The 15466-nt window shown below is 40.6% G+C and overlaps 1 protein-coding gene across 2 annotated transcripts in view; it reads left to right on the top strand.

Moving 5' to 3' along the window:
* Window positions 1-3180: 3180 nt before the first annotated feature.
* LOC130930434 (solute carrier family 22 member 23-like) overlaps window positions 3181-15466 on the top strand; it is a 66359-nt gene continuing 54073 nt past the window's right edge. Inside the window, exon 1 of one of the 2 annotated variants that reach the window (XM_057858399.1) lies at window positions 3181-4269. In XM_057858399.1, coding sequence (XP_057714382.1) covers window positions 3817-4269 — 453 coding nt within the window. In that variant the 5' untranslated portion in view covers window positions 3181-3816. The remainder of the gene's footprint in view (window positions 4270-15466) is intronic. The other variant, XM_057858398.1, reaches the window with a different exon arrangement.

Raw genomic sequence — 15466 nt, 5'->3', positions numbered from 1 at the left:
AAATAAATATATAGATAAATTAAAACCTTAAATCGAGGCGAGAACAACAGAGAGCACAATTAAAGACGCTATGATTTAAACGAGATGTTATCAAGATATTATCGCGTACCGTAGCATATATCACTGAGTGTAAAGACACAGTTTTGAATGGCCACAGTTGGATTTTCGATTCGATTATTCATCATCTAACATACTAGGGAAAATGCGACAGTAACAAAAAACATACAATTAAGCGATCATTATGAGGTAGATATCCGTGACTTCTTTACAGACACCAATTTTTTTTATTGTGACGTAATTTGTTTAAAAGTTTAAAATCTGTGAGTGAATAATTTAAATTTTTTTTTTTTTTTTCAAATGAAATATTAGACATCAATTTATGATTAGAAGCTAAAAATGACAGACATTTTGAATAATAAATATAATTAATTACCTTCGTTTTATGGCTGGGTTGAAACAAAAGCGGTTGCTCGACGTCTGTAAATGGGGGTTTCCAGACTAAAACGGATAAATTAAAAATAGTTCGGGGGCTTAATGCGCCATGAATCTGCTATGGCAGCATATAGAAATTTTGTTCTATCAAACACACATTTTGCCTTAAAATACAGCAGTTTATTTTTAAGAGGAGTGAAAGAGCAGAAACTGCTTTTTCAGTCTTGTCTGTGTTTTCTGACATGTACTGTATATACTAGTCCTTCTAAAAAAATTAGCAAATTGTGTTAAAGTTCATTATTTTCTGTAAGTTACTGATAAATATTAGACATTCATATATTTTAGATTCATTACACACAACTGAAGTGGTTCAAGCCTTATATTGTTTTAATATTGATGATTTTGGCAAAAAAGTCTAGAAAAACCAAAAATCCCTATCTAAAAAAAATAGCATATTTATTCCAACCAATACAAAAAAAGTGTTTTTTAATACAAAAAAGTCAAGCTTCAATTAATTATATCAGCTATGCACTCAATACTTGGTCGGGAATCCTTTTTCAGACATGACTGCTTCAATGCGGCGTGGCATGGAGGACAATCAGCCTGTGGCACTGCTGAGGTGTTATGGAGGCCCGGGATGCTTCGATAGCGGCCTTAAGCTCATCCACAGTGTTGGGTCTGGTGTATCTCAACTTCCTCTTCACAATATCCCACAGATTCTCTATGGGGTTCAGGTCAGGAGAGTTGGCAGGCCAATTGAGGACAGTAATGCCATGGTCAGTAAACCATTTACCAGTGGTTTTGGCACTGTGAGCAGGTGCCAGGTCGTGCTGAAAAATGAAGTCTTCATCTCCATAAAGCTTCTCAACAGATGAAGCATGAAGTGCTCCAAAATCTCCTGATAGCTAGCTGCATTGACCCCGCCCTTGATAAAACACAGTAGACCAACACCAGGAGCGGACATGGCAACCCAGACCATCACTGACTGTGGGTACTTGACACTGGACTTCAGGCATTTTGGCATTTCTTTCTCCCCAGTCTTCTTCAAAACGCTGGCACCTTGATTTCCGCATGACACGCAAAATATGCTTTTAATCTGAAAAAAGTACTTTGGACCACTGAGCAACAGTCCAGTGCTGCTTCTCTGTAGCCCAGGTCAGTCGTTTCTGCCGCTGCAACCCATTTCCAGCACACGCCTGTGCACGGTGGCTCTGGATGTTTCTACTGCAGACTCAGTCCACAGTTTCTGCTGGTCCCTCAAGGCCTGGAATCGGCCCTTCTCCACAATCTTTCTCAGGGTGCGGTCACCTCTTCTGGTTGTGCAGCGTTTCCTGCCACAGTTTTTGTTTCCCACAGACTTCCCACTAAGGTGCCTTGATACAGCACTCTGGGAACAGCCTATTAGCTCAGAAATTTCTTTCTGTGTTTTAGCCTCTTGCTTGAGGGTGTCAATGATGGCCTTCTGTCAGGTCGGCAGTCTTGCCCATGATTGCGGTTTTGAGTAATGAACCAGGGTGGGAGTTTTTAAAAGCCTCAGGAATCTTTCACATGGGTTTTGAGTTAATTCGTTGATTCAGATGATTCGTTTAGTAGTAGCTTCTTTAGAGTACCTTTTCATGATATGCTAATTTTTTGAGATAGGGATTTTTGTTTTTTCTTGACTTTTTTTGCCAAAATCATCAATATTAAAACAATAAAAGACTTGAACTACTTCAGTTGTGTGTAATGAATCTAAAATATATGAAAGTCTAATGTTTATCAGTACATTACAGAAAATAATGAACTTTATCACAATATGCTAATTTTTTTGAGAAGGACCAGTATTTTATCACCTCCATCATTGGCCCTGTCGGCAAAGGCGGAGTTTGACTTTTGGGGCAGTGGGGGCACAACATGTTTATGATTCCGAAACGCAGTGTCAGCAATAAAATTAACTTATAAGAATATTTATAATAATAAGTTGACAATGAGCCGTTTTTGTTTCCCATCATTCTTGAGGGGAATTCTAAATTAGGCTGCTTAGGCAATACTTTTCGCCAAGATTGTCATCCATTGAATATGGTACGCCCGCCGGTGTCCTGCCAATGTAGTTACCCCATCAAAAATTGTATCCCCTGGGCGGAGCCATATGGAGGTAGATTTGTGTCTTTACTATTCAACCCCCCAAAAAAAACGTCGCTTCAATTAAAAAAAAAAAAAAAAAAAAAAATATATATATATATATATATATATATATATGTGTTTGAATGCAAAAATAAATTTGAAACTCCAAAAACTCCCCCACCAAAAACTGCATGTGAAAGCTATTTTTTTGTTTGTTTTTTTTTGGATTGAAGTCAAGTTTTTTTGATTGAAGCAATTTGTTTTTGCGCCACATTTTTATTATTCAGTCAAAAAATAAGTTGCTTCAAAAAATGCAGATTTTAAAAAAGAAAATCACCTCAATCAAAAATAAATATGATCAAAGAATAGAATCATTTTTTAAAATAATTTTTTTTCCCCCCAATTTTTTTTTAAATTATATGCAAAGCAAATGGCCGTCTAAGGTGCTCAAAAACTAATTTTGACGCATCATTAAAAAAATATATTTTTTGTTTATTTCATTCATTTTTGTTGCAGTTTTATTGCTTTTCAACTTTTATATACGGTATATAGGACAGTCAATTACATGCAATGACACTTTTCGGACACCGGGGGGGCCTGGCCCCCCATAAAATCCGCTTATGCCTGTCGGTCACAATAGCGTCAACGAATTACTGTCAACAGGAAAAGGAAATGTATAGAAAATCAAAGTTAAATAAACGTCACGTATTTTATATTTATAACAGATCCCGTGCGTTTGATAGGATTTACACGTTTACATTGAATGCTTTCATCTTTATGTGTTATTTGTTATTTTATTTTTCTTTGCTGACCATGAAAGTAAATCTTCTTGATTGAAAAAAAAGGCCGTCTCTAGCGATCAGCCATGTTGGGCGAGTCCACCTCTACGCCGGGCTCTCTCTCTGCCCAGGTGCACTAGCTTCTCACTTCCGGAAGCAGAATTTCTTCAGACCACTGGCAGCGACACAATGGGTTAGACAACCGGGAGGAAGGTCGCCCTATAGTTCGCGTAACATGTCTGTCGGCGATACACACTTAATGCAGAGGAAGACGTGTTTCCTGACAACAGAAGAGTCTTACTTCCAGTCCACTTGGCTTGGATCCGCCGCCGGAGCTGAGCGCGTTGACGCATTGTGGAGTCGACAGGGTGGGGGGGAGAGGAGGCGGCGGCGGCGGAGGAGGAGGTGTTGGTAGTGTGGTGGTGGTGGTGGTGGAGGGGGCGCGCACTGCAACCCCTCCTTCCCGAACACAACTGAGGAGGCATCCACCGGCGGAAGCGCGATGGCCGACACCGACGACCATCAACCGGAGAACGGCTTCGTGTCTCCCGAGGGCACGTCGTCGTCGCCGGGTCCGCTGTCGCGCATCGACGGCTCAGTCCTGCCTTTCCTCGGCGGTTTCGGGAAGTACCAAAAACAGCTGATCCTGCTCACATGGATCCCGGCGCTCTTCATCGGATTCAGCCAGTATTCGGACAGTTTCCTGCTCGCCCAGCCGAACAACACATGCATCCTGCCCTTGGCAAACACCACCGCTTCCATCGCCACCACGACCGCTGCCACTACTACAGCCGGTGGCAACGTGACGTGGGGCCGCCCCTGGGGTTCGGGTGGCCCCCAGAATGCCAGCGGGCGGGCTGCTGGAGTCCGCAACGACACGGACGACACACAGTGCATGTGCAACGCTTGGACCTTTGAGCTTCATACCGGCCTTGTGCAGAATGTTGTGACAAAGGTAAGATGCACATGACTATTTCCCCTCTTGACACACAGTATTCATTCATTCATTCTTCTATACTGTCTGCTGACCTGCTTAATTTCCACATTTCCATCTAAATATCCCCCCATTTCCATGTCCATTTGATTGTCATTACACTCTAAACTCACCATTTCTATTGTCTTATTGACAACTGTCCATATTTGCTAGTCAGAGCCTTGGTTTCACCTTACTGACAAGCCTGGTAGAATGTGCCGGTGTTGGCAGCAAACCAAAAGGACATAATAGACAGGAGCTGTTCGATTTGGGCCAAAGGTCTTTAGTACGCACGCTCTGGAATAATGCAACTCCTGAACAAACATCACCCCCACCCGAGCCCACCAGCCACCCCATGACTAAACAACATATTGATACCCAGCTCATTCTGGGGGCTTTTTTCATTTCATGTCACTTGTGAATCAAATAAACTAGCGTACATTTGCCGTATTTGCGAGGCAACAGAAAATTAAGTGTATTTGTGTTTAAAATTACCTTGATTGCATAATGTAATGAAATCTTCAACACGCACCCTGCAAGGAGAATCAATGGAGATGAAAGTGCAATTTGATTAGCTCACAGCTGCTGGCGGACAAGAGGAACTTATCCTGCTTCTGCAAATGAATGCCAGTTAAGTTTTGCGGGCTTATCAGCACACATGCCGTCTGATGTTAGACCAAGCTTTGAAACATCTCGGCGTCTGCACTAATGGCGGTTGGGGCAGCCCAGGTTTGTGTACATGCTGGTGCCAACAACCCATCTGCTTATCTCCAATAATGTCTGATTTAAATAAAGCAAACAAACCGCAGCGACCCAGGACAAAAGTGAGCAGTAGTTGATTAAATCTTCTGGTCAGAATAATTGATTCATTTATAGTGTAGGCATGTTTTACATCTATAGTGTGACAGACCCCCATATAAAGATGTTCTTAATGTTTTCATACACTTTGTGGTACCAAGACCAAGTTGTGAGATGCAGAATGATGCCACAGGGCTTTTGGAGATGGGGAAAAGCAAAGAAGAAAGTAATAGAAGTACTACTGTAGAATAATGTGTGACAGACATATCTGTTGTTGTCCGCATAACATATCACTGTATTTACATTCAACAGGATTATGACTGTCAGTTCAGCTCAATCCCCAGCAGATAAGAAAGGAGGAAAAACCACTTGATTGGACAGTTTATAATCAGTCCTATGCTGACTTTGATTGGAAGGGAAAGAGCAAACTTTGGTCAATTTTTTATTTTTCTTATGTAAAATACCTTATGCAAAATAATTTAATAATAATAATCCAGATTTAATTAAAAAAAATAAAACCACTGACTCACCCACTCATGCAGGTGTAACTGCTACACATTTGGGTTTTGAGTTGTTTTGCATACATCAAGAGGGTTTTGTGTAGTTTTAAGTACATCAAGAATGTCATGTAGGCATGTGCCAGTTTCGACGGTATGATAATCTTAAGCAAAAATACCGCGGTTTCACGCTATCACTAAAATATGTTATTTTGAGATGTATGGGTTGACAAAAAAAAAAAAAAAAAAACTGTTTCCAATGAACAAGGTTTTTTTTTATTTTCACAACATATTTGCAAATTGGCAGATGTTTACAATGGCAGAAGACTTTACAAAAGTAGGCTAATGGTAGAGAGGAAACTAGTTAGCGGTCTTGGCATGGTAACTAGCCACGTTATTGGCCTCACTAACAAGCTTACGTCATGGTTTGTTTTACCATCGCTAGACACACTAAACCAGCTTGAGCGAACTCTCTGAGCTGGTGGGAAATGTTAATGACAGCGTTTTCATACCTTAAGTTTTGTGTAAAGTTACAGATGATGATCAGGTAAATGTGAAATCATGTTGGAGGTGTTGCCTGAACGTCAGGTGTCCTTCCTCCTCTAAGCCGCGGCCGTCTGTTTCTTTTCGGTAGCCGAAGTACTACTAGTAATACTAGCGACTTTGTCTATTTTTGGAAGGGAATAGGGGAGCAGAATTCTCGCTACATTTTTGGGACCTCAAAAATAACTAATACCGTAACTACTGTATGACGGAAAATTTTAGTGGTTCTGAAACTGCGACGTTTTCGTACCACGGTATACCTTGAAATCGGTAACCGGCACATGCTTACAGTAATGTCATGTTGATGCCATTACATGTAGAATGGCTAGTAAGACTCTCAACCTTGTAACAAGGTCATCATTGGGAGAGATTAAATATGTGGTGCTGTCAGCCTTGTATTGTATGTACGCTTCCTACATGGCTCTTCACTATACTATTTTAATAAAACTGTTTACATTTGTTAGAAAACTACAATTTCATAAGGCACATATCACAAATGCTCAGATTCCTTTTTCCTGGTCTTGTCACATTTATTTATTTATTCTTTTAAAGTGACATATGCCAAGCATCTTCATTGGGCTGCTTGAGTGACAGCTGACTGGAAGCTAGTGTTAGCTAACACTAACAAAACTGCCCCAAAAAGCGCAAGATTTATAAGATTAACTTGTTTCAAATTCTTGTTAGTGGTGAGGTCATGCAACTTTATGGTTTCTTGTTAGACAAATTTGCACAGCAATCATATTTCCAATTGAGGGACCATGTCATAGGCCAGCACTGTCTACTAGAAGGCTGCCTAGTGATCATAGTGACAAGATTGTTAACAGAAATATTAGCATTAAGAAAACTACCCGGTCAAAATGTCTCCTACCCACACACAAAATCACACACAAATAGACAAATAGAAAAATGTCACATGCCTTGTTTTGCCCACTGGGCTGTTTGACAGAAAGGAACAGGACAATTAAATACCCTATTCCAAAAAGACCTTAAGTAAGACTTTTGCCTTTGACACATTTATTTCACAATACAACCTATGAGAATGATGTTTCAGCTTCTTCTTCCACTGCCTATAAATTAAGGCGCCTCTCCCACTTGTGCTTCAACGTGTTTGCATTGCCACATGTTCCCATCTCCAAGTACTAGTTGATAAAATAGGATGTGACATAGCAGCAGGAACTGATGAATCTGCATTTGTGCCCGTGTTTGGACTGTGTGGTCACAATTGGGTTCAGCTATCCGTGACACTGTGTAAGTAAGGCAAGTGTCAACACAAGCCTCACGCACGCATGCACGCACGCACACACAGGCCTCATGTGACTGGACCCTTATGATCATGTGTGAACTACTCCAGGCCACACTGTGTACTCTGCGTTGATCCATTCTTCAGCTGGGAGGGAATAGGGATGAAAATTTTTCAGCGTAGATTGCTGAAATGACATAATCAAATAGAATTTAGTTATACGTTACATCCAAACAATGCTCACTAATGGTCTTTGGGAACAGGGAGAGAATTGTGATGCATTAACTTCAGTATGGCCAGTGCAGTACAGTACAGTTGAATTAACACATTCAAATTTGGTAAAAATCTTTTTTTTTTTGTGTACATTTCTGCATCATTTATGCTTGAGAACCGAGGAACTGTCTACTGTACTATCTTATGTAGGATCCCACCCAAATGTAATTAGGTAGATCCTTGCAAGGGGTCAACAATATAAATGGCCCGGTGGGCTGGGCGTAGTTTTAAAACCGTCAGGGCCACCAGAATGCTCCCACAACTGGCCCGGTAGGGCAAGTAAAAATTATGTGTCGATTAAAAAAAAAAAAAAAATTAAATAAAAATAATAATAATAATCTTACTTCACATTAATTCCCAGTGGTTCTGTGTTTTGATGATGTTACGCAATCCCGATCGAAGACAACCTTTACAGCAGTGGTGTCCAAACTATTCCACCTAGGGCCGCAGTGGGTGCGGGTTTTTGTTGAAACCCATCATGAGGACAACCTTTCACCAATCTGATGTCTCACAAGTGTAATCAGGTGATTGCAGTCAGGTGCTGCTTGTTTTAGCACAAACTTCATTGGTTAAACTGTCTGTGCTCGATTGGTAGGAACAAAAACCATGACCCACAGCGGCCCTTGAGGACAGGTTTGGACACCTATGCTTTACAGGCTATGCAACAGCTGTTGCTCTCTATGGGGCGTAAACACACCTCGTTCGCTCGCTCGCTCCCATGTAAACGCACGCAACCTGATTGCTGCTGCTGATTGATCGTCAGTATCTCAGTACCCATCTAATGTTATACTACAAGACGACATGTTTCTGAAACCCCCAGCACCTGGCCAAGCACTGCGGGGAAAAAAGACCACTCAAGAAAGAGAAAGTTACCGGAGGAGTTGAGGGAGAGCGATATCCAACATGAAATGAAAAGGGAGAGAAAGATTCAGCTCCATTGGTGAGACTGCTGGAATTGGCTCGGGAATGATAAGACAAAAAACGAGGTTTACTGTGAGGTGTGCCGATCAATGCCCACATATGCAGACAGGTAAATTCGAGAAAAGTGAACAAATATGAAACCTTTGGTATAAACATAACATGATAATACATCCACGTGACTGCAGAGAAAATAATATCATTAGGTTTAGCTTGAAAATGTTCAAAATAATTGACTTGGTCATCTCTTTGACTTCTAAATTGTTGCCACGAAAACCGAGCCAGTGGGAGACTTCCAGAGGGCGGTAAGGGGATGACACGAAAGCTACGCCTAGGCACGGGGCTCTCCCGCGGGCCAGCCTCCCCCCGTACCTCCCAAGAAAAAAAATGTTTTTTTGGTTTGTGTTTCCCGAAAACATTTAATCATGTATAAGTGGTCAATGTAGTCGATTTGGGTTTATTCATGCTTCTGGTTGGGTTATTTGCGTTCCCGGTTGGTGCACGCCATAAAGTTGAAAACTGGTAAACGCTGACGCCACACGCCAGTTTGTTACACGCTGACGTTACATAAAAATAATTAAAATCATAAACATCATTCAAGCACAAAACCTCCCTGGTCAATTGACAAATGGACTCAAAATCTGCGTGGGATGACACCACTCCACTGGCTGCAAGAGATGGGCTAAGCCTTTTGTTTGTACATTATACATTATATCGTATTGGCCCGAATATAAGACGGCCATGATTATAAGACGACCCCCTCTTTTTCAAGACTCAAGTGTAAAAAAAGACTTTTTGAACACCAAATTAATTTTTATACAGAAAATAACTACAGTACATCTGAAACAAATGATTATAACAATATATTCGAGAGAAAAACCATGTTATTTTGCCTCATTCAAATCTTAATACCTGAACATTTAAATATGTAAACTAAAGTGCAATCACGTTCGTAAATGAATGGCTTCTGGTTTTTGAAATGTAAATAAACCAATCTATTGTGATAAAACAACAAAATTGCAATAACTGCATTAACCATCGTGAAGTCTAACTGTAACTGTAGTCTAGAAAACAAATCTGAGTAAGGAAAAACATTGCAATAAAATAATGCAAACTGGTTAAACTTGAGAGTAGCTGAGATCTCTCATGACAGAACATCGCTTCAATGATATCTGGCGCCATCTAGCGTTGTGAATGGGTATAATGTCTAGACCGTGAATATAAGACGACCCCCACTTTTTCAGTCTTATTTCAATGCAAAAAACACTTTCTTATATTCGGGCCAATACGGTATATTATTATGGAATTGGAATAGGATTAAGTGCACTAGATTCGTGTTTTTGTACCACAGAAACATAAATGTTATTCATGTTATACAAGCAAATTGTTCTTTTTCATGATTATTGGGACGATGGGTTGATTGTGATTTTGGGAACTGACGCGTTGACCTGAGCCAGTGGTTTTGATAGTGGGGCCAGTGACCTTCAAAAGCCATTGGCCCAGATTTTTTTTAATGTTATTTGAAATGCATATTAGCATTTGATGTACTTGTGTTAATGAGTGCCAGTTATAATGTTTAAATTCCTTCCTCGCTGGTACTGAAAGTACCATTTCCAAGAGGCGGTGAAGGATCCAAAGTGGTTCATGTGGAGACCCACTCTAATTGAGTCAGAGCCCTCCTTAGGGTCCATCTTAATTGGACTGAGCCTCTGAAATGAGAATGTATCATTACTCCGGTGTGTAACTGACCCTTCTCTGCTCACACTCTGTCTGAAACATTAGAGCGAGACCCCAGAGCATCTCAGGTCCGACTGGTGTGGGTGGGTGTGATAAAAGAGACGGTTACGTAAAAAGTGGCTGGGCCTCAGATGTGGAAGATGATACTGAAGGATGAATCCCCATGATGTGAGGAGGCCCTCCTGTACTGTGTGACTTTTTATGTTTAGCCAGCTGCTCAACCACCCCCACCCTACCGCCCCCTGCCTACCCCCCGCTGATCAGTGTGGGACACTTTCAAACACTTCCAACTGTCAACATGATCGTATGATCGTCACTTGGCAGTGTCTCCGGGGACGTAAAACACTGGTGTTTGCCACTGATAAAACTTATGTACGAGAAGGCTCTGCGTGTCAGCTTTGTTTCTGATAAGTTACAGTACCTTGAACTTTTAGGGAGGTGGAATTAGATCACATCATAGATCACTAAAGTATGGTACTGGGGTGGGACAAAATGTAGATTTAGCATATTTGGCCAGAAAAAAAATCCACACGTGCTAACGTGAGTGTTGGTCTGCCTTCAGTCAGATGCACATGTTTTGAAATTTGAGAAACCCTGCATATGGAAATAATAATAAACAAAAAAGTCAATATGTTTGTTTACTGCTCTTACAGTGTGTGGTGTATTGGACTTGAAATCACATGCAACCATATAGCCAAAGAATATGAGCTTTCATTCCCAACTCGAGTCTATGTAGGACCAAATTTACCTGTGAGAGGCCTATGCCACAAGGGCACACAGACTGCTGGAAAAATTACAAAGATGGAGTAGTATTAGAAGATGAAGATATTTAAATAAAAATAAATAAATAGGCCACCTTTAGCATATTGGGCAACTAGACTAGGGTAGAAAACTGTTCTCTCCGTAATTTGTGGTGATTGACCTGTAAGGGATTTTATGCAATCATTCAACACAGTCACTTGCTCCTGTTTCTTTTAATTTTTTTCTACCACTGCAGCAGTACAATGGAAGAAAAGTGAAGTGTGGATTCCACAGTTGCTCGCTTTCCTTTTTAACTTGATATTGTCTTTAAGCCCCACTCTGTACGCCCACTACTTCAGTGTTTTCCACCCATGGGTGAGGTAAAACTTGGAAGGGTCTGATAATCACTGTTGCTAGGCAGTAACTATGCAGCAGTCTCTTTCGCTGTCTCTCTATAGCTTTCTGGCTTGCTCTCTTTCCTCTCTGCTTCTCAGTTTTCTTCTTGTAATTCAGTCATTTTCTCTGCATTCCTCTTCATATTGTATAAATCTACTGTTCACATTGTAGTCTGAAATACACTGTATTTGTATAAATCGCAGTTATTTTTCATAGTTTGGTCGGAGGTGCGACTAAAGGTGTATTCACACCTGCCCTGTTGGGCGAGACCTAACCAAAAAAGTTTGTGGTGCGCACCTTTTATGCGGGTGTGAATACAAACCAGTGGACCAAACAGCCGGTCTGAGACCTTCCTGGAGAAGTGGTCATGGTTCGCTTCCAAGCGGACAGTGGTGCATTTCGCTATAGGTGTGAAAGCGACCGCACCGTGGTCTGGAAAGTAGCTGAAATCCCATACCTCTTTGCACGTGAGAGGCGTCCATACCAAGGAAATGTTTGGTTAGCATCACAGTCTGTGGTTAGCACTACATTGGCTAATTGAGTCAGGGTTCAACGTGGAGCAATGAGGAGCAGAAAGCTTACTGTCCTTGTAAAATGAACGTGACATGAAAGGCCTCTGATGCCCCAAATCTCACTCAAACGCTTGTAATTAGATAAAACAATTCATTATGAGCACGTTTGCAATACTCTGGAGCTCCGTGATTGTATACTTCCTTATTTTATCGTGGGCGGGTCTTTGCACATGCGTTGTTTTGTTGTCAAATCTTGGGTCGCTTGCTCAATTTCCAAAGTGAAAAGGAACCGCATCAAAAACGTTCGCCGCAAATGTATTTTGGTGCGGACTAAAGAAAGCGAACTTTGGCCTGGCCTGGTGTGAATATGCCCTTATATTCCGGTGCGACATATATGTAAAATTATTAAAGGGACGGCAAGACTAAAATGACATGTTGGTTCTATATTATTTATTTTAATGTTAGCAACTCATCTATTACATACAACCTTTGAAAATAATTCAGTTTGATATGATGTCAAAAGCTTTATTTTGATGTAAGTCATCATTGTTGTTTAGGTCACAATGTGTTCTGGGTAGTGACGTAAATGGTACTACTGGCTTTAGCGGCTATCTCTAGCGATGAGCTCAATCGTTCAGCCTTTCCAGTTCGAGCCAATTTAAAATTAAAAAAAAGGAAGACTGACCAAGATAGAAGTGAAAATCGTATTAAAAATATAAACACCGTGCAGGAAGAATCTTTAGTTGAACACATTTGATGGTGTGTCTGTGGTAATTGTTCACCAATGCCAACGCAGATGGAGAAGAGCACTTTATTTCTGTCACTGTCAATGTCAAACACAACAACACATGTACACAAAATTCCATTCGGTTGTGTTTGTAGATCTCTTCTCAGTCCGTAGTTTATGATCATGTAGTATTAGCTGAAGGCATTACATTAGTTTACCGAACCCCTAGTCAGTCGATTGCTCTTCATTTTTATTGTAGCAACTGTTTGTCGTGACGGTTCTATTTGGTCTGCTCCGCCCGTTAAGGTTGATGGGTAATTTGTTAGAGCACCGTTACTGAAAGTGTTGTTGTTCAGTAATGACATGCGTGTCTGCTGCGTTCAACATTATTATTAATCATTATTTTAATTAGGTTTATAAACAGCCTTTTGAGATGAAATGTCTGTTCTTGGCCTTTTGAGATGAAATGTCTGCTCTTGGTGTTGAAGTTGATCAAATACATTGCTGAGTGATTTATTTTTATTTTGAGCAGTTACTATAGAATTACAACAAGAGAAGAAAAACAATTCTCTCTAAAAATGTGATTTATACTCCAGTCCAACATGATTTTGTTTCTTCTTTATGATGCAGTTTTTGGCTTTTGCGATTTATATTCCGGAACGATTTATAGTCCGAAAAATAAGGTTTACATTCTCTTTTAGCCTAGTTAGTCTTCTGGTTTCTCTCACCTCCTAGTTCTTTATAAAAGCCAATCAACTATTTAAGAGTTCATCAGATTAAAAAAAAAACCCATCGTATTCTTTCACTATTCCTTTGATCATTTAAAAAAAACAACAACAAAAAAAAACCAACCCACCCATCTAATTCTGTTTGATATTTTCAATCCAAAGTGTGCATTTTAAAATTAGTAGTGGTAATGGCTTTTGCTATTTTGTTCCTCAAAATGCCATCGATTCAGTAAGCCATAAAAAGGTAAAAACAAATTAGGCTACCCTTATTACAAACCACCGTAACGGAACGCTTGGTGACCCTGAAATCTTACTACCATTTGTCAAAAGTTTTTTTCCCCAACACCTGTTTTGTTGTTCAAAAATGCAAACAAAAGCATGCTTTAATGCTCACTATGAATTCTAAATTGAACCACAGCATTGTTTCTTAAATTTATTGGCCAAAGAACGCAGTGTTTGGCTTTAGGGAATCCTCGGTCGTTTATTCTCCAAATCACAGACATCCCAACAACTCTCTGTTGGTCCCAATTGGCAAAGGCCTTGCTTGAGCAGCATGAACCTATATGAGATAACCATTGTTCTAATGCCGTTTCAGTCATTTGAGAGAAGTCAGCAGACGCTCCGAGGATTTTAACGGATTTTCTCTCTCACCACACTGCTCCGCCAGTCGTCTCTTCATGGCTTTGCATTTCTGTCTGTTAATAGGTTTATACACACGTCTCACCCAACTCTGCACACTGCATTCTATTCATTATTCTCTAATGAGCAACACAATAGCAAAGCAGCAGAACACAGGAATAATGGGCTGCACAGGCGAAGAGCCACGCATGATGGGACTTAGACTAAATGTGAATGTTTGGAATTGTTGCTGAGAGTACATCCGTATTCATACAGAAAGTAGCACCTGAAAGGTTTGAAATAGGTGCTACTGTATGGACATCGCTTGACTTAAAAAGCCCCCCCCCCCACCAGTTTGGTCCTCGTTAAACTTTACAAGCAATGTTTTAAGCAACATTTAACATCATCATCATTATGTAGTTATTATAGTCTGTGTGCTATATTGGACAGAATATACTTGCTTTAAAGGGTACCGCGGATAGAAAGACATGTAATTCTTAAAAGATAAATGTTAGTATGAGTTATACTAATCTGATATTAAAACCCCTCTTTTTATGATGTAATACAATTTATTATCTCCATAGTATAATTGGAATAAGTTGGCTCACACAATAGTTTACAGTGAAGATCTGCAAACATTTTTTGACATCAAACACTCTCCTGCTCCATCATTAGAAAAGGAGAGTGGTGTCACTAGCGAACTTGACACATGTAGGCTACCAGTCTCATCCCGTCTGTCCTGTTAATTTTGCTTTTGTTGCTCGTTTTGTAAAATATCGAGAGGGCTGTCCTACTCATTATTCCGCTCAGGTTCAAATTGAAAGGGCAGAACCGATGACATGATTATGTAGTTAAAGAGTGTGTTACGACGGCTCGCTAAGGGTGTAACATAAAACGAGCCACTCAAGGTACGAGTGGACACAATTTATTTACAAAAGTCAAACTCGCAATGAACAGAACATACCAAAATAAGAACGAAGCTGGCTTCAGGGTAAGCCCAGGCCAAAATAACAAGCGAAAGGAATCTGCACTTAAACCCCGCCCGCTAACTAAACCCTGATCGTGAAAAGGAAATAAAGAAAAGACAAGCCACTACCCTAGCTTCTTACGCTAAACAAAACAGGAGAAAACGGGTTGAACAGAAATGGCAGCTTACCCCTACTGCTTCAGTGCTATTATTTACAGTCGTGAACAAAAACGGTCCAATAATGGCAAAACACAAGAGACGTCACCGAAAAAGCGGGAGTGTATCAAACTATCGGTCAAATGCACACGAGAGTGAATGGCGAGCAAACAGCTGGCGAGGAGGACCGCGGCATGAATGCTGTCAAATGCGACCTCCCAGAGTGTTGACAGCAGCAGGTTTTTGAAGCTTGGTGCCCTTTCGTTATGGCCAATCAGTGGCGGTGACGTCGTTGGTCCGTCCGGCGTCGATCAGCTTTCGTCACAGT

Source organism: Corythoichthys intestinalis, chromosome 14 (assembly GCF_030265065.1).
Source record: "Corythoichthys intestinalis isolate RoL2023-P3 chromosome 14, ASM3026506v1, whole genome shotgun sequence".
In the NCBI taxonomy this organism is placed as follows: Eukaryota; Metazoa; Chordata; class Actinopteri; order Syngnathiformes; family Syngnathidae; genus Corythoichthys; species Corythoichthys intestinalis.
The sequence above is the reverse complement of the archived record's forward strand: the minus strand, read 5'-3'. Positions and strand labels throughout refer to the sequence as shown.